This window comes from Manis pentadactyla, chromosome 3, assembly GCF_030020395.1.
Source record: "Manis pentadactyla isolate mManPen7 chromosome 3, mManPen7.hap1, whole genome shotgun sequence".
Classification (NCBI taxonomy): Eukaryota; Metazoa; Chordata; class Mammalia; order Pholidota; family Manidae; genus Manis; species Manis pentadactyla.
The window spans coordinates 148,886,471-148,910,968 of record NC_080021.1 but is presented as its reverse complement, the minus strand read 5'-3'; the positions used below and the strand labels follow the sequence as shown (position 1 = coordinate 148,910,968).

The 24,498-nt window shown below is 38.6% G+C and overlaps 1 protein-coding gene across 1 annotated transcript in view; it reads right to left on the bottom strand.

Annotated features, from left to right (window-relative positions):
* The window catches only part of TRPM6 (transient receptor potential cation channel subfamily M member 6), a 150,365-nt gene extending 127,231 nt beyond the window's left edge, over positions 1-23,134 (bottom strand). The window contains exon 1 of the mRNA XM_036893468.2: positions 22,894-23,134. Coding sequence (XP_036749363.2) covers positions 22,894-22,902 — 9 coding nt within the window. The 5' untranslated portion in view covers positions 22,903-23,134. The remainder of the gene's footprint in view (positions 1-22,893) is intronic.
* Between the last annotated feature and the right edge of the window lie 1,364 nt (positions 23,135-24,498).

The following is a 24,498-nucleotide window of genomic DNA, read 5'->3' as shown; positions in this document are numbered from 1 at the left end:
TTCACCCTATCGTAATGCTGCCCCAGGCCACCATCCTGAGAAGAAAGCATTTGGAAAGACCAGCCAACCCTCAGACTCATGAGACATTAATCAACCAATGTTATCTTAAGCAACTAAGTTTGGGGTTTGTTTGCAGCAATAGATAATAAACTCAGACAATAGTAAATATATCTCATTTATTTTCTCATTGTTTTTCTCGAATTTTTCCACACAAAATCTCTGTGAGGATTCACTGATGGTTGGGCCAGAAATCCTCCTGTAACTCAGGGGGAAAATCTATCTCCCAGCCCAGGGCAAATTACCTTTGAAACCGAAATCAGTCAAAGGGAGAATCAAAGTGGGAGAAACCCATTTATTGCTTACAAACGGTCATCCACTTCTGCCTGCCCATGTCTCTCAGGACAGCTGCTGCAAAAAGGGACCCCCACCCAACCTCTCCAGTTCAGATATGCCTTTGCTCCCCCATGTAATCACCTATTGATATGGGGATGGACTACTTCTCTCCACTCCTTGGAAACACCTATTGATACGGAGATGCACTAAGACCAGGTGAGAGATTCTGGAAATACTGCAATTTTACCAACACCTCCTTTTGAGAATCACTATTCTCTAGCTTGTCAGGTGTGAAAGCCAGTGAAAACCTAAACAGGTCTGTGTGCCTGTTTATGTCCATTGTTTTTTACACACACCTTGGACATAATGAGCACTCATTAAAAACTTAGTTGGATAATTGTATGAATCAGAACTTGATTTTTATTATTTGGATATATCACAATTAAGAATATATTTATTCTGACCCAGTAATTCCACTCCTAGGAACTTATCCAAAGATAATAAAATATCTGATTTGAAAAGATATATGCATCCCTATGTTTATTGCCACACTGTTTGCAATAGCCAAGATATGGAAGGAACCTGTGTCCATCAGTAGATGAATGAATAAAGAAGATGTGGTACATGGAATATTATTCAGCCATAAAAAGAAAAAATCCTGCCATATGCAACAACATGGGTGGATCTAGAGGGTATTATGCTCAATGAAATAAGCCAGGCAGAGAAAGACAAATACCATATGATTTCACTTATTTGTGGAATATAAAAACAAAGCAAAACAGAAGGAACAAAACATCATTACACTCATAGACACTGAGAAGTGACGAGTGGTTACCAAGGGGAAGGGGAATGGGTGGGGGGAGGGGGAGGGGAACTGTTGGTCCACTGTGATGTACATTTGATAATTTTAAAAAAAGAATATATTTACTCTACAAGAAATGTCTGTCAGTACTGTTTTTATCCCTAAGTTTTTTTTATTAAATTACTTCAAAAAACAAACAGAACTATTCAACCTATTATGTTTTCCCTGAAAGGTGAACCATAGTTGTCCATCCATAGAACAAACACTCCAGTAGCTTAACATATTGTACTTTCCCATTTCAGGTGAGAAAACTGACAGAAAAACCAAGTGACTTAACCAGAAAGAACTAACTAATTGGACCTTGCAACCTCACTCATTTATCCGAGTGTCTTTTTTCTTTTCTTTTTAACTTTTTATTTTTAAGCAAGTATGTGGGTAAAATTGTAATATTTCCAGAATCTCTTACCTGGCCTTAGTGCATCCGTGTATCAATAGGTGTTTGCAAGGGGTGGAGAGAAGTGGTCCATCCCCATATCAATAGGTGATTGCATTGGGGAGTGAGGGCATATCTGGACCAGAGAGGTGGAGTAGAGTCCCTTTTTGCAGCTCATGAGAGACACGGGCGAGCAGAAGTGGATGACTGCTTGTAAGCCATACACAGGTTTCTCCCACTTCATTTCTCTCTTTGACTGACTTTAGCTTCAAAGGTAATTTGCCCTGGGCTGGGAATATATTTTCCCCCAGAGTTACACCTAGCAGAAGTTGGCAAGACCTCTAAACCCGAAATCTGTCTTTATGGGTGCAATGCTTGGGTGGGCTGCTCTTAGGGATAGTGGGGAAGCTGCACCCTGGTGGCTGCAGTGGTGGAGGGTGCAGCTTCACCCAGGAGCCCCCTATCTCCATGGGGCTTCCACTTGGGGAGCCCCCAGTTGGAAACTGGTCTAAGATAAAGCACCTCCTAGATGGGTGGGCCCTTCCCCAGAACTGGGGGAAGGGTGGAGACACAAGAAGCTGTGGAATTAGCCCTCCGTGAGATAGAAGACTGCTTAGAGGCCCTGAGTGGCTGTGTAGCCATCAGGATTGTGGGATGTTTGTTTCTCAAGATAGTAGAAAGGGTTATCAAGGAGAGAGAGAGACTTTGGCAGGAGATAGACACACTTCAGCATTGCTTGGAGGAGCTGGGTAATGACCTATGGGATGCCCTTAAGAAAGAGGGACAGTTACTGAGAAGACAGATTGAGCACCTGGAAGATACATTAGCAGTGAGGAAGGAGGCAGCAGGAGAATCCGCATGCAGAAGACTGTGAGGACGAGGAGGAAGGAGCAGTGCCTTCAGCCCCAGAGGTGGTCGAGGAGATGTTGGGAGAGGATGAGGGGATAGAGCTGAGGGGATGGAGCTGAGAACTTGGGGAGGCACCAGCCCCTCCTGTGTTAAAGGCACTCCTGGTATAATGAAGGAAATTGAAATGCAACAACTGCAGGCTCCTCAGGGAGAGGAGCAGCTCCCACCTCAGGTTGTGGAGCACTCCATTCTCCACACCTATACCCAGGATGAGCTGGTGGACATGAGCATCCGGTTTTGGCAGAAGCCATTGGAACCTCTGCCTACATGGCTTTTGCACCTTTGGGAAATAGGGGTAGAAAACATTGTTATGTAGGGTTCTGAAATGGGTATACTGGCTTCCCTGACAATGAATTAGCAATCCCCCCCGTGAATGTACATGTCCTGGCACTGGTTGACACAGGAGCTGAATGTTTCCAGACTTATGGCAACCCTGAGCATTTTCCTGGGACCCCTGCTGTAACAGATGGCTATAGGGGTAAGGCAATTCGAGTAAAGAAAGCCCAAATCCCACTGGTGATAGGGTGTTTATCCCCAAAGGAGTATACCATGCACATTTCTCCCATCCCTGAATATATTTTGGGGGTAGATATTCTGCAGGGCCTGTGGTCACAGACCACTGCAGGTGAGTTCAGACTGAGGGTATGTGTGGTAAGGACAGTTCTAAGGGGACATGCTAAGCACCCGCCTGCAGCTCTGCCTGTACCTTGGTGGGTGACAAATACTAAGCAGTATAAATTCCTGGGGGACACAAGGAAATTGGATAAACTCTACAGGAATTGGAGAAAGTGGGCATCATAAAGCCCACTCATAGTCCTTTTAATTCCCCGGTGTGGCCAGTGACAGAGCCGGATGGCTCCTGGTGTATGACCGGGGATAACAGGAAATTGAATGAAGTCACATCCCCTTTACGTGCTACTGTACAGCAACCCTTGTGGACACCCTCAGTCATGAACTAGGTAAGTATTATTATGTTGTAGACCTTGCTAATGCTTTCTTCTCTATTGACCTAGCACAGGAAAGTCAAGAACAGTTTGCCTTCACATGGGAAGGCCGGCAGTGGACATTCACTCTCCTTCCATAGGGATATCTCTACAGTCCCACCATTTGTGACGGACTTGTAGCCCAGGACTTGGCCACATGGAAGAAACTGCAAACAGTGTGGCTGTTTCCCTACATTGATAATATCATGCTTATGTCTGATTCTTTTGCAGATTTAGAAGGGGCAGTTCCTAGACTGCTGCAACATGTACAAGAGAAAGAATGGGCTTGAATAGCATCAAGGTTCACAGACCTGATTTGTCAGTAAAGTTCTTGGGGGTTGTCTGATCAGGTAAACTAAGGTCATCCTAGAAACAGTAATAGACAAGGTCCAGGTTTTCCCTACCCCTACCACTGTGGCAGTATTACAAGTATTACCTAAAGATGCTTGGTATACAGACAGTTCCAGTCACAGGTAACCCCCGAAGTGGAGGGCTGTGGCTTTCCATCCTAAGACTGAGACAGTATGGATGGAGGATGGAGAGGGGAAGAGCAGTCAATGCCTGAGTTGCAGGCAGTATGGCTCGTGATCACCCAGGAGCCCTCCCCTATAGTCATCTGCACTGACAGCTGGGCCATCTACCAGGGCTTGACCATGTGGTGACCAACATGATACCATGCCAACTGGATGGTTGGTCATCGGCCCTTCTGGGGGCAAGAGCTGAGGCAAGACCTATGGACCGCTGGTCAGATTAAGACAGCTACTGCATATCATGTGACTGGCCATTTGCCTTTGGCACTCCCAGGAAATGATGAAGCAGACACATTGGCCCAGGTGTGTTGGCTAGAAGGAAAGCCTGCCTCTGAAGTAGCCCAGTGGTTACACCAGTGTATGTTGCATGCAGGGCAAAAGATAGTGTGGGCTGTAACCCATTGGTGGGGCTTGCCATTGACCTCTGAAGCAGTCAGCAGAGCCCGGAAGGAGTGCCTTGTGTGCTCTAAGAGGGACTTACACCGAGTCCTGCAGCAACATGGGACAATAGTAAAGGGGCCAATACCCCTTGTCAGGTGGCAGACAGACTATATTGGGCCTCTGCCCATATCAGAAGGATATTGGTATGCCATGACATGTGTGGACATGGCTACTGGACTGTTGGTTGCTTTTCCTGCACATCGTGCAGATCAGCAAATGACTAAAAGGGGCCTAGAGCATCTCTTTGCAGCCTATGGCCGGCCGCAGATGATTGAGAGAGATCAAAGCACCCACCTTACTGGATATGTGTTACAAGAATGGGTGCAGCAGTTAGGAATAAAGTGGAAGTTTCATGTACCATACAACCTTAACAGGGCAGGCATGATAGAGAGGTACAACGGTTTGTTGAAGTCTGGCCTGAAGTTGGACACTAATAGTCTGTGGGGCTGTTCAGTTTGCTTATGGCCAGTGCTACAGTGTTTGAATGTGAAGCCCCCAAAAAGAGCCTTGAGCCCTGTGGACATGCTAACACACATTGCTGTCTCTCCTATACAACTGTATGTGTAAACCAAAGAGGGTTATTGAAGCCAGGATATGGCCAGCAGAGCAACATCCTGCTGCCAGCCTAACTGCAGTAAACCCTGGAGACTCTGTTGAGTGGATGTGGTCCTGGACATTTTGACACATGTACCAGCGATGGCTAGCCTTTCTGGCACCCTGGAGAAAAGGCCTCGAAGCTGGCCTCTGTGTGTTCCTGGAGTAACAGCAGAGTGGTCTCCAAAGATCACAATAGTATACCCACAATGTCTGGGAGGTAAGAGCATCTTATAGGATATTTTTGTTTTTTCTTTATGGCTAGTGCATGTATCTCCTGTAGCCCTATATATTGACCCATCTGTAATTCCCACAGGTAGAGAGATGAAGGTCAGTTATACTAAAGCAGTATGAGATCCCATTCCTGCCACTGTCCTATCCCAGGACTACTCACTTTCATGCATCCTACCTGATGGACAAGATTTGCCTATGCTGGTGTCATTAAAATATGTATCTTATTGCCCTTAAGGTTATTTTCTTCTACAGTCCCTGTGTCCTGGACCTGCCCCCCTGGCTGCAGCTGCTGCATGATGATTGCTCTGAACTCCCTACCCATTCAGCTATACTTGTGGAATGGGCAAGCTTTGGACTTAATGTGCCTAAGACTTTGAACCTAGCTGCATCCTCTGGCTTGAGGATTATCATTGATTTTATTGCTGTTGTTATTGTATGTAATTAGTCTCGCTACAGTGCTCCAATTTTCTTGTACAGGGCCTTTGCAGAAGATAGGGAGCAAGTAGATTGTGAGGCAAGATTTCTAGAGGGGTGGGCTGTGGGTAAAATTGCAATATTTCCAGAATCTTTTGACTGGCCTTAGTGCATCTCCATATCAATAGGTGTTTCCAAGAAGTGGAGATAAGTAGTCCTTCTCCATATCAATAGGTGATTACATGGGGGAGTAAGGGCTTATCTGTTCTGGAGAGGTTGGCTGGGTCCCTTTTTGCAGCTGGGTTGTGAGAGATGCAGGTGAGCAGAAGTGGACTGCTTGTAAGAAATGTACAGGTTTCTCCCACTTTATTTCTCCCTTTGACAGATTTCGGCTTCAAACATAATTTGCCCTGAGCTGGGAACATATTTCCGCCCCCAGAGTTACAGAGTATAACCTCACACAAAGTTGCAAAAATCTTATATAGAGAGTCCCTTAAACTAAAATGAGAGTCTTTGTAAAGTATTTTGAATTTATACACTTTATTCCTCCTGAAATATTCTTTACATAATCAGTGTGTGCCATAAATAAAGGAGGGAAGAAATTACTACTTATTGGGTACTCACTGTGGGCTAATTTTTATTTAACACATTATTAGCCACTGTTTTATATAATAACTAGATTTCCAGAAAATCAAAACTTGTCCAGAGTCATAGATTGAGTGGCAGAGCTGGAATTCCAAAGACAGTTTGACTCCAAGGCCCATGGTGTCTCTATCATATCAGAGTTCCTCTCCAAAATAACCTTAACTTCCATTTACTATTGAGGTTTTAGTTTGCTATTTAATTTTTTAAATTTTACCTCAAGGAAAATATTTAAAATCCCTGGGCAAAGTGCCATTTTTTCCAACCAAGTTTCAGTACAGTACCATCTCTGTACAGCAAAAGAACCTGCAGGCTTCCAGTGCTAATGAGATCTTTAAATTACATCTTTCCCTGAAGAAGTTGCACATAATTTTCTTCATGGTAAGGACAGCCAAGCACTTTTCCAATATTCTTGAAGGTATAATAATTCAAACCTTTTTGAGGCAAGGTCATTCTGTTTAGATATTAAATTTGGAATTGCTGTAATCTAACCACAAAATTTATTTAGCCATCTTAGGCCAAACCATGTTTAGACTCTGGTAGAAAGGAGACTATTTTACTGACCTAAGAACAAAATACTGTCATAAAAGACCTCATAACCCTGTGACCCAGAAAAGTCACATCTAGAACTCTTGCCAAAAACAAAAAACCCTTGTACATATGATGCAAATTTACATAATTGGACATAAATATCAAAATTATATAACATAACACATTAGGAACTATCTTAAAGTCTATTATTAGAGAAGTACTATGTCAAAATCTACATAGAAAAAAAATTAGAAATGTCTTTTCATTTTTCCAAGTATTCTGTAAGGTGATCTTATTATTTTTATAATTTTAAAAAATTAATTAAAAGTTAAAAATCTTACATATATTGGAATAACTTTTAGGATTACCTGAAATTCCCATATTACATTTTTTCTGATCATTTATTCTTTATGATTAACAAAGCATGTATTTCACTCATTTCCCAGGCCATTTGAGCCAAGACTTTGGCACCAATGCTATTTTTTAATGTTTTGTGATTCATATATTATACTGGATAGCCTGTTGCATCTTAACCATGTGGGCTAGGGTAATTTTGCTTTCGCTATAGCTGTTTAATCAAACACTCAACAATGCCAATTTCTTCTTTGCCAAGGAAATGTGTATGCCACTATTTTATCTACACTTATGAAGATCAAGATAAGTGATAAAAGACCAAAAATATAAGAATGAAAATAATTCTATGTGAATTTCATCATAAAGTCTACCTATTATCATAATGTATGAAGTTTCCCCATTGACCTTTCACAGTAATGACACAAGGACACAGATTGCACTTTGCATGCACATGAAAGCTTGATGTTTCTATATCTATGCCCCTAATACCTAAATCAAGCAAAATGTATATTCTTCTCCATTTTTGTTTGCATATTATTTCGAAAATATTAATGATTAGTTTTATGTGCAATTTCTTGAACATAACCAAAAACTTCTGTCACTGCAAAAACTATGGACTAACTCAAGAATGTTCTTCCACAGAGCTCAGAATTCTGTGAATTATAAAATCCATGTGGAGATGGGAAAAGGAAATATACCTTTAAGTTCTTAAGGAAAGTAAGGTCTCGCAGCAGAGAATTATTAACTAATGTGCTGATAATTGGCCAGTCTATTTGTGGCACTTCCCACACATGACATCCCACAGTGCAATATGCTCTATCACTTAAAGATCTCTCTGCAGCCAATGTCTGTCATTTCCTAGAGAGGAATCTTGGAACACTAACAATCCCCCAAACTAAAGTTCTCACTTCTGGAATGGTCCTCTATTGTTAATTTTTTCCCACCCATCTTAACTTAGTAAAACCTAGTAGAATTGCATCCTGATCATGATGTGCACTAGGAAGATAGTGCCCACTAACCATCCAGATGTAACATCCCTTCTACTGTGGCACTCTTGTCAAGTTTCTACCATCCTTCCTGTTATTGGTTGAATTGTGTCCCCCGCAAAAAAAGATATGTTGCTGTACTTCAGAATGTCACTTTATTTAGAGATAGGGTCTGTATAGAGGTAATCAAGGTAGGATGAGGTCTTTAGGGTTAACTCTAATCCAGTATGACTGGTGTCCTTATAAAAATGGGAAGTTTGGACACAGAGATACACACAGAGGGAAAACAATGTGAAGATAGTCCTCTACAAGCCAAGGAGAGAAACCTGGAATAGAGCCTTCCCTCACAGCCTTCAGAGGGAACGGATCCTGCCAGCGCTTAACTTCCAGAACTGCAAGATGGTAGAATTTCCATTGTTTAAGCTATCCATTTATGACAGTCCTAGCAAACTAATACTCTTTCTGACCATTTAGATTTGTGGAAATTCTCCTAACTCCTGTCTTTTAGCAAAGGGCACCATAACTCCCTGTTGGCTTGAAATTATGTAGACCCAAATTATACCTCTTGCATAAGTTCAAATATTAACAGCACCCTCTTTTATTCTCAGAACAGTCCATATTCATATAGTCATCCTACCTCTCACACCACTCACAGTCCTTCCTGCAACCCACTGCCATTCAACCAAGTGTTTCCTCACAATCATTTCAGTATCTCTGAATAATACAGACCCCACTTGGTGCACTGACTAAAGGGATGTTCATTTAAAGCTTTCATCAATTTTTTAATTTTGACTAGGTTATACACCTTGTAAAGATAGGAACTGCTTCTTTCTCGTTTTCTATCACCTATTATTTACATGGTCCAGCATGCAAGAAATGTTTATTCAACCCAATTAAATGAAAGTAGGAGCTTTATTATCTTTACTCTTTAGCCAAGTGTCATACTTGTTCCAAATTATCCTCTCTTACTTTAAAAGTTATGAGGAAATAATGCAAATTGCTAAGTATCTGTATTTTATGGGACTCAGGAATTGTCATTTTAAAAAAAGCCTGAAGAATAAACAAGTTGAAGCATTTAGCTTTTTATGGCATTAGTATGCTTAGGCCAGCATGATTGTATCTACAGGGAGAAACCAAACATGTTGCACAAGTGTTAGTATCATCTTACCATGAAATATTTTACAAAGTTGAAATAGCACAATGGATGTCAAAAACCACAGAGGACAAGATGATTACTGCAAATATTGCATCTCATAATTGAAATAAGCAGAAAGTAGAAGACAAACACTTTCAGGTGGACTGTAAACTGTATCTAAAGGGCATGGCATGAGTATTTATAGACTTAAAGTCTTATCTAGGACTGCAAAGAGGGGGCCCAAGAAACCCAGCCACTGCTGTTCTCTGGGCATAAATGGAAAGGGAACTGTGATTATGACCATGGGACCAAAATCAGTATCAGGACCACCCAGGACTATGAAAGTACTTCAGGAAGCTATTTCTCAACGAAGCCTGGACACTTGCCCTCCTTTCTCCTGTTGAGGATGAGGACTTAGCAATGGAAGGTTTAGTTTGAGAACGAGCAGAGCCAGTTATTTGCCAAAGTTGACTTAACGGAAGTGCAATGTTTTCAGTATAACTTCTTCCAGAAGGGTGATGGACACCCAGGTTTAAAGGATTTGTGGCCCAGCAGGAAGTAGGCTCCTTTCTTGATTCCCAAAGTGTCAATGGTGGCTTTGTGTTTCACTGGGAAAATCCAGGGAAGGGGAGCATCTGTTCCTTCTCTGCTTACATACTTCTCCTCTGTAAAGTTCTGAATGGTGTATGCACCTGTGCATGCTCAGGAGCCTGCTACCCATGCTGCTGGGCCTGGGAACAACCTCCCCTCTGCCTTGAGGAGCACACTGCTCTGCATTCCATCTCCACTCCTTCCCACCTACTAGGGACTGCTCTAAAAAGTTGCATGCATCTCTTTCATCTCAGAAGGACTCTAACTTTTCTGATTATAAAAGCAACACATCCTAGTTGTAGAGAATTTAGAGAATTCAAAAAGGTACAAAGGAAAGAGAGAGAATGGGAGACAGAGAGAGGGAATATGAAGATTGAATCACTGGTAATTCTACCTCTCAGAGATAACGACTGTATTACTCTGATGTATGTCCTTCTAGAAGTTCTCCTTTCAGTAACTCTCTGCCTCTCATCAGCTCCCTGTCTTATACTTCCTACATCATCTCTGATAGAACTGATAGTTACATGGGTGAACGCCTGAATTAGGAAAGATTTCATTGTGTAATTAAAAGTATCAAAAAGGGCTTTTACTTTACTATTGCCCACTGTATAGTGTCTCTTTGTAGCAACATAATGGTACCCATTAAGTTAGGAGTCCATCTGACAGAGAATTCTCCTCCCAAACTCCCAGAAACCCCACCACTACCACCATGGCAATGATAAATATTGCTCTGTATAGAAATTAGTTACATTATGAGTTACATAGGCCTGGAGATAGGCCAGGGAACCCACTCCTTCCCATACTAGGGACTATGTACTATGTACTTCTGTTTCCATGGGAAAAATCTATTCTGGATTCCAAACTACTTATCTATAAACTAGTTTACAGGAAACAAATGATTTTTAGGAGGGAGATTACCTAAGTTCAGATCACTGGAATAAAAGGAGTAAGTCCTTAGGTAACATTTGTGTAGAGGAGGTAACAAGCCAAACTCTGGTGAGGGAAGCAGTGTGGTTAATTTACATATGCTTACGAGGAATGCTTAAGAATTGGAAGAACAAGGAAAGTAGACAGTTCTTTAAAGTAACTGCCCTGTTAGCTTTGTTTATCTCTAGTTTTTCCTCATTATTCTTTACCTGTTGAGCTAATTTATCAATATTCAGCTCCATGGAAATATGTGCATATAAAACTGGTGAAATCTGGAAAAGTTCTATAAATTGCCCCAATGTCGATATGCTGGTGTTGATACTGAACTATAGTTATATACGATGTTCCCCCTGGAGGAAGCTGGGGCAAGAGTGCCTGGCATCTCTTTGAATATTTTTGCTACTTCCTGTGAGTCTATAATTATTTCAAAAGAAGAAGAAAAACTCAGCTCCAGATCTTTCAGCAATATAGTCTTTCCTGACAACCAGATTTAAATCATCTTTCAACCACTTTGACTTATTATCCCTTCACTTAATTTCCATATGCATCTGCCTGTTTTGTAATTATCTGTGCCATACAACTTAGTATACACAAATAGTTACTTATGTATTGCTTATATTTATATATGTTTAGATACTTGGAAACAAACACACACAGAGGTAAAAGATACCATTTTGCTCACTGGCTATTCATGTATATATATCATGAACCTCCAGCAAAACTGTAAGCTCTGTCTTTGTACCTCCTTCCATAGGACCCTGTAGTAGGTACTCAATAGATACTACTTAAGTGCCTGAAAAGGTGAGAAATATTAAAGGAAATAAAGAGATAGTTAAAACATGTGACCAAGTTTGTATTTTTTTTTTAACAGAATATAATTTGGTGCCCAGAAAACATTTACTAGGCTGAGATTAGAGTTTAAAGGCTGTAGAAGCCTATGCATCTGTCTCCTTTAATCCTAGTTATCACCGTGAACAGCCTGCTATCAACTGAGAAGCACAAAGGTCACTCACAGTGTGTGGTTTTAACACTTGCCATAAAACATCTCTGTGAGTTCATGGAGGGAAATGCTGAAGAAGCACTTTGCTAACTACAAATCCCTTCCCCTAGTTAATCCTGTCTGAATCAAAGGGTGACAGGTTTGGTTAACTGAAAACTTGGGTGAAAGAAAAGGATGGGTAAGTTTTAAACTTTATGAAAAATGTGTACCTTCAAAATCAATATGAACATTACGTCCACACTGGGAAATTAGAAACATATCTACTGACTTAATAGAGTATATTCTTAGAAAAGGTACCTGCTTATTTAAACTGCTATTTACAGGTTAAAATAGACTGGTTGCAGCCTAGAAAGAGGCACTGACTTTATAATTTTTATCCAGTGTGCCACTATGTGAAAGAGAACAGTTTATAAAATATTTAGTGAAATAAACAAAGATCAGAATATGTACATGGTATTCAAAGTCTACCATTTATGCTTTTAAAATGAGAGGTTATTTTATATATTTATTTATTTACAAATATGCACATACACACATATATACATATATAATGTGCACACACTTGTGTATGTATGATTTTAACTTTCCTGGAATCTGTCTGGACAGATACACAAAAAGCAGGTGACAGTAGCTGCCTCTGGGGAAGAAAATTCAAGGACTGACAGGCGAATTGGGAAGAAGACTGACTTTTCACTGTCTGATCTTTTCCTCTGTTTGAATATCTTGCCACATTCACATATAATCTTTAGAAAAGATTTTTATCTTTTTGTATAAAGTAAAACACAAACATAGAAAAACCACATAAAACAAATTAATGTCTTAGAGAATTATTACAAGGTAAACAGTCTTCATAACTATCTACCAAGTCAAGATACAAAACTTGTGCAGCAACCCAGAAGCCTCTCCCTGTACACCATCTTAATTACAGTCCTGTCTCCTCCTCCAAAAGTAACCACCATCTTGACTTTCATAGGGATTATATCTTTCCACTATCCTGGCTGTAATAACCTCCTTGCATTTTTTTATAATTTTACCAACCAACTATGAATTCCTGGCTACCATAGTTAGTCTTGCCCATTAAAAAAAAAATTGGTCTTTTATATCTCTTGTAATGTATGGGTTCCCCCTACTTTCCTTTCTTCCCTTATACATTTTTTATTGAATAACCCAGGCCCTTTGCCTATAGACATTTCCCCCTGTCTGGATTTTGCTGACTGCACACTCCTGGAATAGTTCAATGTGTTCCTCTTATCACTTCTCCAGCAAATTGACAGCTGGGTCCACAGGCTTGATCAGACTCATGTTCAGTTCCTTTGGCGAGATCTAGACAGTGGTGTGTGTTCTTCATCAGGCAGCACAATTACGTGCCTTTGTTCTTCACTGTCAGCAGTATTTCATGTTCAGTGTCTAGTTTCATTAATTTATTGAGGGCTGCAATATGGTAATATTCCAATCCTATCATTTCATTTTCATTAGCTGAAATAATTTTATAAGGCAAATATTTCACTCATCTACTCTGGTTACCCAGTGCTGCAGATTATATAGGAAAAGCTTGATTCTTTCATTTCATTTCACCACTTGTCATGATAATCTGTGGTTCTCTGTCATCCTCAAAAAGAGACTAACCAATTTGTTTGTTGATTTAAAAAAAATGTATTGTGGATTCACAGATTTAAGCAATAAATGGGTTCTAGACTGTGAGGCCAGAGTCCAAGACAGCCCCCAATGATGCCTCCTTCTGATATTCACACTCTTGTATAGTTCCCTCCCACAGTGTACAATGGTTAGTCTGTGTAACCAATAAACTACAGCAGAAGTGATGGTATGACACTTCTGAAGTTAGATAATAAAAGTCTGCAACTTCCATTTTGTTGCTCACTCACTGGACTGCTGTCTCTCCACCCACTCTGAGGGAAGTCATGCCATAAGCAGCCCTATGGAGAGGCCCACACACTGAGGAAATGAAACCTCCTGCCAAGAACCACATGAGGGAGTTACAATGTGGATCTTCCACACCCACATTCAAGTGGACATATCCCCATTGAACAGCTTGACTGCAATCTTATTAGAGACCCTGAGAGACCACCACCAGTTAAGTGGCTCTTGGACCTCTGATTCTCAGAAACTGTGTAATATAATAAATGTGTCTAGCTTTAAGCAAAACTTTGGAGCAATTTGTTGCACAGTGCTATATAACTAATTTGCAATCCATTGTAATTATTATTATTGAAACTTGGTGTGTCCCGTCTTTGGTCAGTGGGGTCTCTAAATTATCTCCCATCATCTTTGCCTATCTTAAGATAGTTAAGATAATCTGAGTAGTCTCTGATAACTTCTTTGCTATCTAATATGTGAAGATGTCCCAAGGTTTTCTTGTACATTTCCTTCTTCAAAAAAAGAATTAGCAATTTCTCTAAGAAGACCCAGTTTATTTTATTCAGAATGGTCTTGAGAAAGACCATTGTCTGGGTGCCATGGGGGGTTTGGTTGGTCATTATTTCTAGATCTTTCCCCATAGAGATAAAATATATTGTGAGTTCATAATTAAATTTCCAATACAAATTCAGGATTAAAGATTTTTATTCAGTTCTTTTATATTAAATCTGTATTCTTTTCAATTGCATGAAGAATCCTGGTTTTAAAGAAGAGAGGTAATAAAATTAAGTATCCATTAATTTTTCATTTGCTTTACCCCATATAGACATACAACAGCCTCAGAAAACAATTCCAATTCTACCACTGATCAGTATGATTTCTGAAAAGTTCAAAAAAATTTTGTACATGCTACTATAATTCTCCGCCTTTTTAAATGGTTGTACATGTCTACATTCTCAGATCACGTAGCCACTATGTACTATACACTTTCCCTTTTTAAGTGTTCCTTTAGTGTTAATTCTATAAGTAACCATACAATATATTTAATGCCAGAAGTTATATACATAAATAAATAAAATTTATGTTTTATTTTATGATGATGCCTCACACATCATTTTGGTTATTAAGTTGTTCTTTAGTAGATTACTCAGGAAAAGCTCATGGAGAGTATTTATATGTTGCTAATAGCTTATGCCCTTAATACTTGAAGGTCAGTTTTGTTGGATATAAAATCCTGAGCTCACATTTTCTTTCACAGAGTATCTGATGAAATATATTAAAGTATTTTCTTCTAGTATAGGTAACTGCTATAAAATACCCGATGATAATATGGTTTTCTTTCTCTTATATGTCAAATGGTACTTTTTCCCTAGATGGCCAAAGGATTTTTTTTTCTTTAAAGTTCAGTAAGTTTATCAGAACATGTCTTGGTCATAGTTATTCTGGATCAGTGTTCTCAGATATTTAATGAGCTCTTTCAGTACATATTTCAATTTATTTTATTTTATTTCAGAAACTCTTTTTTAAGTTATGCTTCTTAGTATTTTTTCTGTTTTCTTACTTATGTTTTCTTCTTCAGGGACTCCTATGACCCATATGTCAGCTCATCTTTGCCTAGCTTCAATATTTTTGTTTTTTTCTCAAATTACTTTTCCACCATTTTTTCTTCTCTCACTCTCTGTCTCTCTCTCATATTCTTCTTCTATTTCTGTTAAGGCATTATTTTCTGTTTTTATTTACGCTTTCCTATCTTCTAGTTTAGGCATTCAACATTTAAAAATTTTATTCTAATTCTTTTTGAGTCCTGTTGACTCATTTCTGAATGTGTGTGTCTATTTCTGATTTATATTGTCTTTTCTTGCCTTGTGTCCTTTCCCTATTGCCTATTAGCTCGTTTTGAAATATAGTTTTGATCTCTATTTACTCATGTTTTCTGACATGCTTTCATTGTCTATAAGGATGTTATTCTGATCCTTAATCACTGTTTTCTTATACTAATTTCATGTGAGATTCAAATCCAATACTTTTCTGGTGCTCATTTTATGTAAAATTAATTTTTTCTGAGATTTTAGAAGGAAGAGAAGTTTAGGATAGTTTTTTTATTCACAGATCTCTTTCTTTTACAGTTTTCACGTAGTGTACAGAAATGTGTGACCACTTTCTGAGATTTCCTGGCTCCACTCCCATCTCCCACTTTTATCCAGACCTTCTCTTTTCTCTTTGTTTTCCCCACTTGCTCAATTTTTATTTCACTCTCAGGAGTTTTTTTCATTGTTTGGGTCCTTCTGGAAATAAATTCTAGAGGATCCATGTCAAGAGTTCTTGAGGGGGATGGCACCAGTCCCCTAATGCCTCACCACAAGGCTGCTAACCCCTCTCTCTCACTGGTGCCATAGTTTCAGCTGTTCTTCTCCAATTAGCCCATCACACTTTTCAGTGAGTTTCTGTTAGTTCCTTTGAGTTTCTCTTGTCCATCTGCCACCCTGTTGCTTCCCTTTTCTATCTCCCACATACATGGTAATAATACACACAGTCTGCGATTGTTGATGGGTTTCCTAGAACTAACTTGTCACGTAGTTTGTATTTATCTTGTTTGGTGTTGTCTGAGCTTCTGGATCTGTGGTTTGGTGTTGATGGTTAACTTGGGGAAATTCCTAGTCATCACTGCTTCAAATATTTCTGTATTCCTTTGTCTCTCCACCTTCCAGCATTCCCAGCACATGTATGTTACACATTTTGCTCTGTCTTCTTCATTCTTCTTTTCTCTATGCATTTCTGTTTTAGAAGTTTTTAATGACACTTCTTCAAAGGAGAGTCTTGACTTTCAGTTTGTTTAGCTTTTCCTCTTGTGGTATTAGGAGTAACAACTTCTAATCTCCTTACATGTCAGACTAGAAACTAAAGTCTATTTAGTTTTATTGCAAATGTTGTTCATAGCTTTTTTGTTTTTCCATATATTTTATATGTAGGGATTTGAAAGGATCAAGAAGCTATACAGGCACTGCTCTTTTCCAAATCAGAAATAACACTTAATAATAATAAAGTAGTAGATATTCAATACAAAGCAATTCAATGTTATGATTTAAGTTAATTTTCTTGGTTAAAAAAAAACCAATAAGCATTTAATTGTAAATTAACAAGAAAAATACAAGAATTCCCTTAGAAAAAAATGGGAAAATATTTATATACAGGCACCTTATAGAAAACACTTCAAAGGAACTGCAAGAAATAACAAGCAAGATTTTGAGACTCATTAATAAACTAAGTAACATCAATTAAAACAACAATGAAACACCAATTTTTAACTCTGTTAGACTAGTAAAAATGAGTGAGCTGGGTAACACTAAGTGTTGGTAGAGTTATAGTTTACAGAAACTCCATGCATTCCTTTGCAGGGCAAAGAGAGAATGTGTGTATTGACTAACGCCACCAATCTGCAGTGAAATCTTAGTCAAATTAAATAGATGTATACTCCACTATCCAGCAATGCCTTTCCTGGGATATACCCCAAATAAATTCTCATACTAGGTCTATGAAGGAACAATACAAGGATGTTCATCATAGTTTGCAGTGATGGGGGTTGGAGTGATAGTGGCTTTCATCACTGGAGGTATAAATAGGTAAAATGGGTGGGTTCACATCATGGAGCATTATGTAGCAATTAGAAACAGCAGGTCTATACCATAGTAATACGTACAGATCCCTTAATGCTGAGTGAAAAAAGCAAGAAACAGATTGATATCCATAACACATTACTGTATCTATAAATGTTTTAAATACATGTTAAAATAAAAAATACTCATTTTATAAAAACAAATACAAAAAAAGGATACACATTTACCACATTAGAACAGTTGCTGAGGGAATGAGGGGGAATGACAATAGGAAATAAGGATAAAGAGGAATATATAAATAAATAAAAAAATATGTACATAAAACAAGAGCAATATCCTACACAGACCAGTGGTGATAAAATGCCCTAAACTGAGAAGCAGATGAACTCATTCCTACACATTTGAATTTCTATTAATTAAAAAAAAAAAATCCAAATATTTTCCTCAAAATGTGCACTTTCTGAGAATGCCTCTAACCGCAAAGCCCTCAAAATTTTCCTTGTCCTTTTAGCATCTCCTCTAATTTTCCACTCTCTGACTTGCTTTTTTAGCAGTATTTCCAACTTCATAACTTTATTCATCTTGATTTAGTCAATAAGTATTCAAGAGTCTGCTTAACTATAAACTGTACATGAACTATTGTTCTGGATACTAAGAGGGTATGGAGGAAACATCTTACGATCCCTGTTTCTGAAACATCCTAATGGTGGTTCTGCATTCTAATGGTGGGTGCAAAATTTAGCCCATGAAACGGTTCAAACCAGTTAAGGCAGCACTCATTCAGTGTCTAAACGTTTGAGAGGGGGACACAAACGTGTGGTGGAACCCTGAGGAGAGAGGTCAGTGAGACTGGGGGTGGTGGGGAAATTCTGTCAGAAGGCTCATCATTGCATCAGAGCGTATATCATGAGTGGCATTGATTAGAGGGAGGGGAAGCACATTCCAAGGAGGGAACATATCTCTTCACAAGGCATAGAGTTAAGACTGAATAAAGCACAATCAGAAGGCCTAAAACCAAAGGGTGGGAAGTGCAGCAAGGAAGTAAGGGCAATAAGATTGAATCAGCAGAGAACAAATTATAGAGGATTTGAAGGCTCACCAAGGAATCTTGATTTATCGTGTGGACAGCAAGAAGCTCCTGGAGGTTTCTGAGTCAGGAAGAGAACAGATGCATCTTTGTTATGTATCATACCAAACCTCCCACCAGGCGCTGCTCAGGACCATGGTTCCTTTCTGTCCTGTCCCACGGAGGTGGACCTCATCCAAGGTGGGTCCATTCAATTCCTCTACAAACCTCCCTTTTTGCTGGGCTCTCCACCTGCAGTTCCTCTCCTTCCACATCTTCCGCTTCCTCAGCTTGGGCTAGGTGTGCCCTTGGTGTCCCATGCTTATCTCTACCACATTAACAGATTCATTAGTTCATTCATCAAATGCTTACTAACGTACTCAGGCCCTCTGCTTGGGGTGGAACCCACAGTGATGACCTAAAACAGAACCTATACTCACGTAATCTAAACAGAGAGGAAGGTTATCAAATTTTAGTATGTTATTCTTTACTGTGGAACTGATTGTACTTTTTCCATTGTTTTATCTGCCCAATAGGTCATAAGAACTTTGGAGATGCTCAGTAAATGTTAGTTGATTGAATGAATGTGTAGATGCTTGCAGAATTGTACTCATATAGCAACCTGAATTGATAATGATAATCTTATTTTCTCAGAACTGCTGATCACGTAAAAATATAAACTTTAGATCACAGGTCAGCAGTTTTTCTGTGAAGTGCTAAGTAGCAAATATTTTAGGTTCTATAAGCCACATGGTGTCTGTCACAGCTACCCAGCTCTGCCATTATAGTACAAAAGCAGCCTTAGTCGATATGTAAATAAATGAACATGATGTGTTCCCATAAAACTTTATTTGTAAAGACAGGCAGTGGGCTGAGTTTGGCCCCCAGGCCCTAGTTTGCCAGCCCACGCTGTAGCTGACGCCACTTGTGTCAATTTTTCAGTGCTGCCTTCATGCCTGGGGATACTCTGTTTTTTAGTCACATAGATTTAGTTGCTATACCCAACATCTGAGTTTACCTTTACGCCCAGTCTGGCATTTGCATTTGTAGTGTTGTGAAAGAGGTATGTAGTTTGGAGCCCAATAAACTTGTTTTTCTGATTGGTTAATCTTTTAGCAAGTTAAATTTTTTTGAACCTCTATTTCCTCACTGTAAGAGATTTTTTTTTGTTATCCTGATTATGATGATCAAGTGAAAACTGTATATTGAGAAGAGAACATAATGCCTAGCACACAGTAGACAGTCACAAATAAACCCCATCTTTGCTCAGTCATGTTCTTTTTTCCCTTAAATCACACTATCAAATCTCCTATATCTGAGACTCAGTTTCAGGTATGTTTAAAACTAATCTAAATCCTCCCTGGTATTTCTCATGGCCACTGATTCCCAAATGTGGTTTTAACACAATTTACCTGGGAGCCCAAATTATTGATGCTTAGGTCCCAACACTAGATATTCTGATATGACTGTTATAAAGAATGCCCTATGCATCAGAATTATCTCCAGATAATTTCAGTGTGGTGCAAATTTGAGAGGCATTACTCCAGACTAGGACTCTGGCTTCAGTCAATTTAGGTAGCCCTCTCCTCCCATCTTTCCATCTGCCTCCTCTTTAACAGTTAGTATCACATGCACACCCTTATAGGCTAGAGTTGATTGGGTCTTACAACTGGTACTTACTCATATTTGGACCTATTTATGTTAGGAGAGTGGAAAGGAAAATAATAAAATGATCACTTGCCTTTGCATTTGACATTTATAGTTTAATTAACAGGCATCCATTTCCCTTTCTATAGCAACAGCCTTGATTTTTATTGAGGCTTTACCCCTGACCCAAGCAGCTCATAAATCCATCCAGGAAATCTCCTGGCTACAGTTATTACTGGTCTACTCTGACTGTCATGATTAATTTAATTTTCTAGGACTATCAAAACAGAGACCTTTTTTTCTGCTGGATTGAAATCTGAAAGAATATGGTTCCTGGAGTTTCAGGCAGCCATTTCACAACCTCAGGGAGAAAAAGCCTGTCCAAGAACAGAATAAGAGAGAGACAGACAGACAAAAAGAGAGGTATCATTCTAAGACACAATGTCTGGCTATTTCTCAAGTTGTCCCATTAAGCTGCTATATGAGCCAACAAATTCCCTTATGTTCTGCTTCTGCCAGTTTTTGTTGGATGTTCTGTCACTGGTAACCAAAATACCATCAAACTGATACAGCCTCCTACCATCTCCCTTGAAACTAAATCTGATCACCCATATATGCAGAGATTATGTGCCAGAGTCAAGTCCTAATCATTCATTCAGCAACGATGTACTGAGTGCCAGCATGTACAATGCTTGGCCTAGGAGGAGGGATTACAGTAGTACGCCATCATTAAGAACTGCACACGTGTTTGTGGAAAGAATATCCAGCACCAAAACCATCCCCCCTACTGTGTATGAGGCGCTCTGCTAGGTACAGAGGACAGAAAGTATCCTAAGACAGGGTCTGTATTCTCCAGGGTTTGCCCCCCAACTGGAAGATAGCATGCACATAAAAGGACAAGGAGCAATTTGATTAGATGCATGGATTCCTGAGGATAGACACCAAACCCAGAGTAAGAAGGTGAGGCAAAAATCTAAGGTGAGCATAGGCGCCATAGCATTTTCATTTTCCTTTGAACCAAAATTAGCTAGAGAAGGGGGGGAAAGTGTTGTATGTAAAAAGTGGAAAAGAAGAAGAGGTAACATGAGGGGAAGAGGGATCAGAGGCTTTGAAAGGTATTCTAAATCATTTTTCAATTTAAAAAAATAAGGTATTTTGTGAATTTTATCTGCTTACAAATTGACCATGCTAATATTTTAAAATTTAAATATTACAGAAATCTCTGTATTCATTCATTCAACACTATTTACTGCATGCCTATTATGTGCCAGACATTATTATATACACTGAGGTTTTAGCCGTAAATATATTTTAGCCTTACCAATTACATTCTATTGACTACAATAAAAATAAAGATTGGATGGTAAAATAAATAAGTAACCGGGATGTAATGTATAGCATAAGGAATATAGTCAAGATATTGTAACAGCTTGGTAGGGTGATAGCTGGAACCTAGAATTATGTATATAAATGTTTTATCACTGTGTTGTACACTTGAAACTAATGTAATGTAATACTGTGTGTCAACTACCCTTCAATAAAAAATAATTATCTAAAATAAAAAAAAATAAAGATTGGAAAAAAAGAAAAAAAAAGCTTTCTCATTCAACCCCCAAAAGTGGCCACTGTAAAGGGTTTGGTGAATGATTTTGTAAATATCGATATTGGTATGTGTTTATTTTTATGAGAATATACTATACTTACTATTTTTTTTAATGTAGCAATAAAATTTGGGCAGATCTGATTTTAATAAATGTAGAATCCTCTCATTATTTTTTATACATTGTGTAGTATTCAATTGTTTAACCACTATCCTGGTCATTCACATTTGGTGATTTCCAGATTTTCACAGGGATGAGCAATGTTGTTATAAAAAAATGTGTCATCTCAATAATTTTTCAAACACTCAGAATAAAGTGTTCATTAAAGTTCTCAGAAATGGAATGGTTTCAATCACAGTGGGAAAGATGTGAATTAAATATTTTCCAGAAGAGACCCTATGTTATACTACTTTTTTGATTTATTACTGATGTATGGATACTTAAGATTTTATACAAGTGACTAGAAAATATCCTCCAAAGCCCATTAATGTAAGTGCAGACTAAGAAACAGATAAATAATCAATAGCTATTTCTATAAAATCTTTATGTTCTAAGGACTATTCTAGGCCTCAAAGAAATCTTTTTTCTTGAAATAAAAGATCACCGCAATTGAAACGGGCAAGAAAAGAGTCAGTATACTCTTCTAATGAAAGTCCTTCTATTATACCCAAATATCACTTTCTTTTTCAGGAAAGATAATAATTAAAATATTGAAAAGGTTTCATTTATAAAACTATTGTAACTATTTCAAATAGATTCTACAAAACAATAAAAAACCATCTGTTGAATAGAAACACACAGACATAAAGTGATATTTCCGTTAGAACTAGAATTGTTTGACATTTGAAGTCTGCCTCTAGATGTTTTGTTCAGTCCCTACTTTGGCTCTTTCCAATAATAAAGATTATTTATGTTTTTTCATTCCCAGAAAATTGTTTCCAATCTACTTACTGAGCAGTCCAACATTCCATCAATGCAGAAAGACATTTCAGAAACAGTTCAATTTACCAAACAAGCTGTTTAATTAATAAAAAAAATTTTTTCAAGAGGAAACTGAAGTGATTTTGTTTGGCGTGCATGCTCAATTGTGTCTTAATTTCTTGTTTAGCCTGTGATCACTTAACGATCATCAAGCAAATCTAAATGGTTAACTGTAATTGCAAGATTATGCCTTTTGCATTTTATGGTGTAGCACAAATCTAGCACAAGAGAAAATAAACACAAGAGCAACAAAAAGGTTCATTCACTTACCCTCTTCATAACCACAGCCAGAGCAAACTTCACTCAGCCTTCGGCCATTGAATTTTATCCTGAAGTTTCCATCTACCACACAATCAGATAAACTCCAGCTTATGGGAGCAACTAATGGAAACAGTGCCGTAAAAAGAATTGCTGAACAAATTTCCATGTGCTTAACCTGAAAGGAAGAAATTACAACGTGAACTGAGTAAAAAGTTTTTAGCTGTTTTTAAACCAGAGGGGTTGATTTCACTTTTAGCAGGAACTTGTGACTAAGATTGCTTGGCTGGGAAATGATTAACATTCGAGTCGTCGTCATCTGCTTCAGCTCTCTCCAGCTGTGGAAAATCGTCTGAAGGAGCCTTATCAATCCAGGGCTTGTGTGCTGTGAATACACTGTCCTCCTGGGTGAGCAATTCAGTGAGCTGCGAATGACTTTAGTGTTAGGTTATTTTAAATAAAAATGTATTTAGAACCTTTGCCAATTTTGTTAGTGGTTCTTTTTACTGAACTGTAAAAAGCTGTATATAAAAATCATTCCTGTGCCCCACTCTGAAAAATGGATCATCACTAAGATCCTTTTTCTTAAAACTCCAAAGTTTTATAAATAACATTAGCAGGAGCTCCAGGTTCTCTCAGCCTTGTTCTTTTCCCAACCATGCTTGAGTCTAAACCCTTCAGTGCCCTTTTGAACTGCCTGTTCTCACTCTTCTGGAAACCAGGGACATGGAAAAATGAGGAAGAACTAATTAATAAGTATACGTAATTTGCAGGCACCAAAAAGTCATCACAGGGTTATTTTTCTTTTTTAAATGATTGTTATGAAGAGCAACTACTACATGATCAGGCCTTCATAAATGCTTCTAGAAGGAGTTACCAAAAGAAAAGAAAAATCTAACCCAGATATGAGAAAGAAATGTTAGAGATTTATTTAGATAAACTTCGGTGCAGTATCTTGTGAAGACGAGCCTGAGATGATAATGCGTGTCTGCAGCCTCTCTTACGTGGAGCTCCACTCCACCAGCAGGGTAAAGCAGACTGTGCATTTCCCATCAAATGGCTGGATTTCAAATATAGTGCTGAATAACGAGCTTAAGAGCTAGTTGTCGGTTGTGTTTATTATGCTATAAACTTCACTTTCCTCATAGCCCTTAGATTGCTGATTTAGAAGTAGATGGATGACTCAGAGTTCTCTTATCAGCCTTCCTGAGGTATTTTTCCACGAATTGCTAAGTTAATTTTAGGAATTCGGTTGCATCACCGCACCTCACCCCCAACACCATCACCAAGGAAAGCAAGTTTGAACTGTAAAATAATTTCAAATAAATTCAACTAGTTCCTCCCTCTGCGCCCCCCACACACTGCTTTGTACCTGAAATTTAACATTCTCTAAATAAACTTCAAATATTGTGTACCTAAAATGGCAAGCACTTTACAGTCTTAACTACTATACTCTTCCTTCCTTTTGTTGGGCTACAACAAATTGCTAGGGAGTTGGATAAAAATGCCACACGCACACACATTTTAAGTCGCTTTTGTTGTTTTACATGCCTGGCATGTAGTATGCACTGAATAATCATTTGTTATGATTATTCAGTTGTCCAAAAGGATGATGTC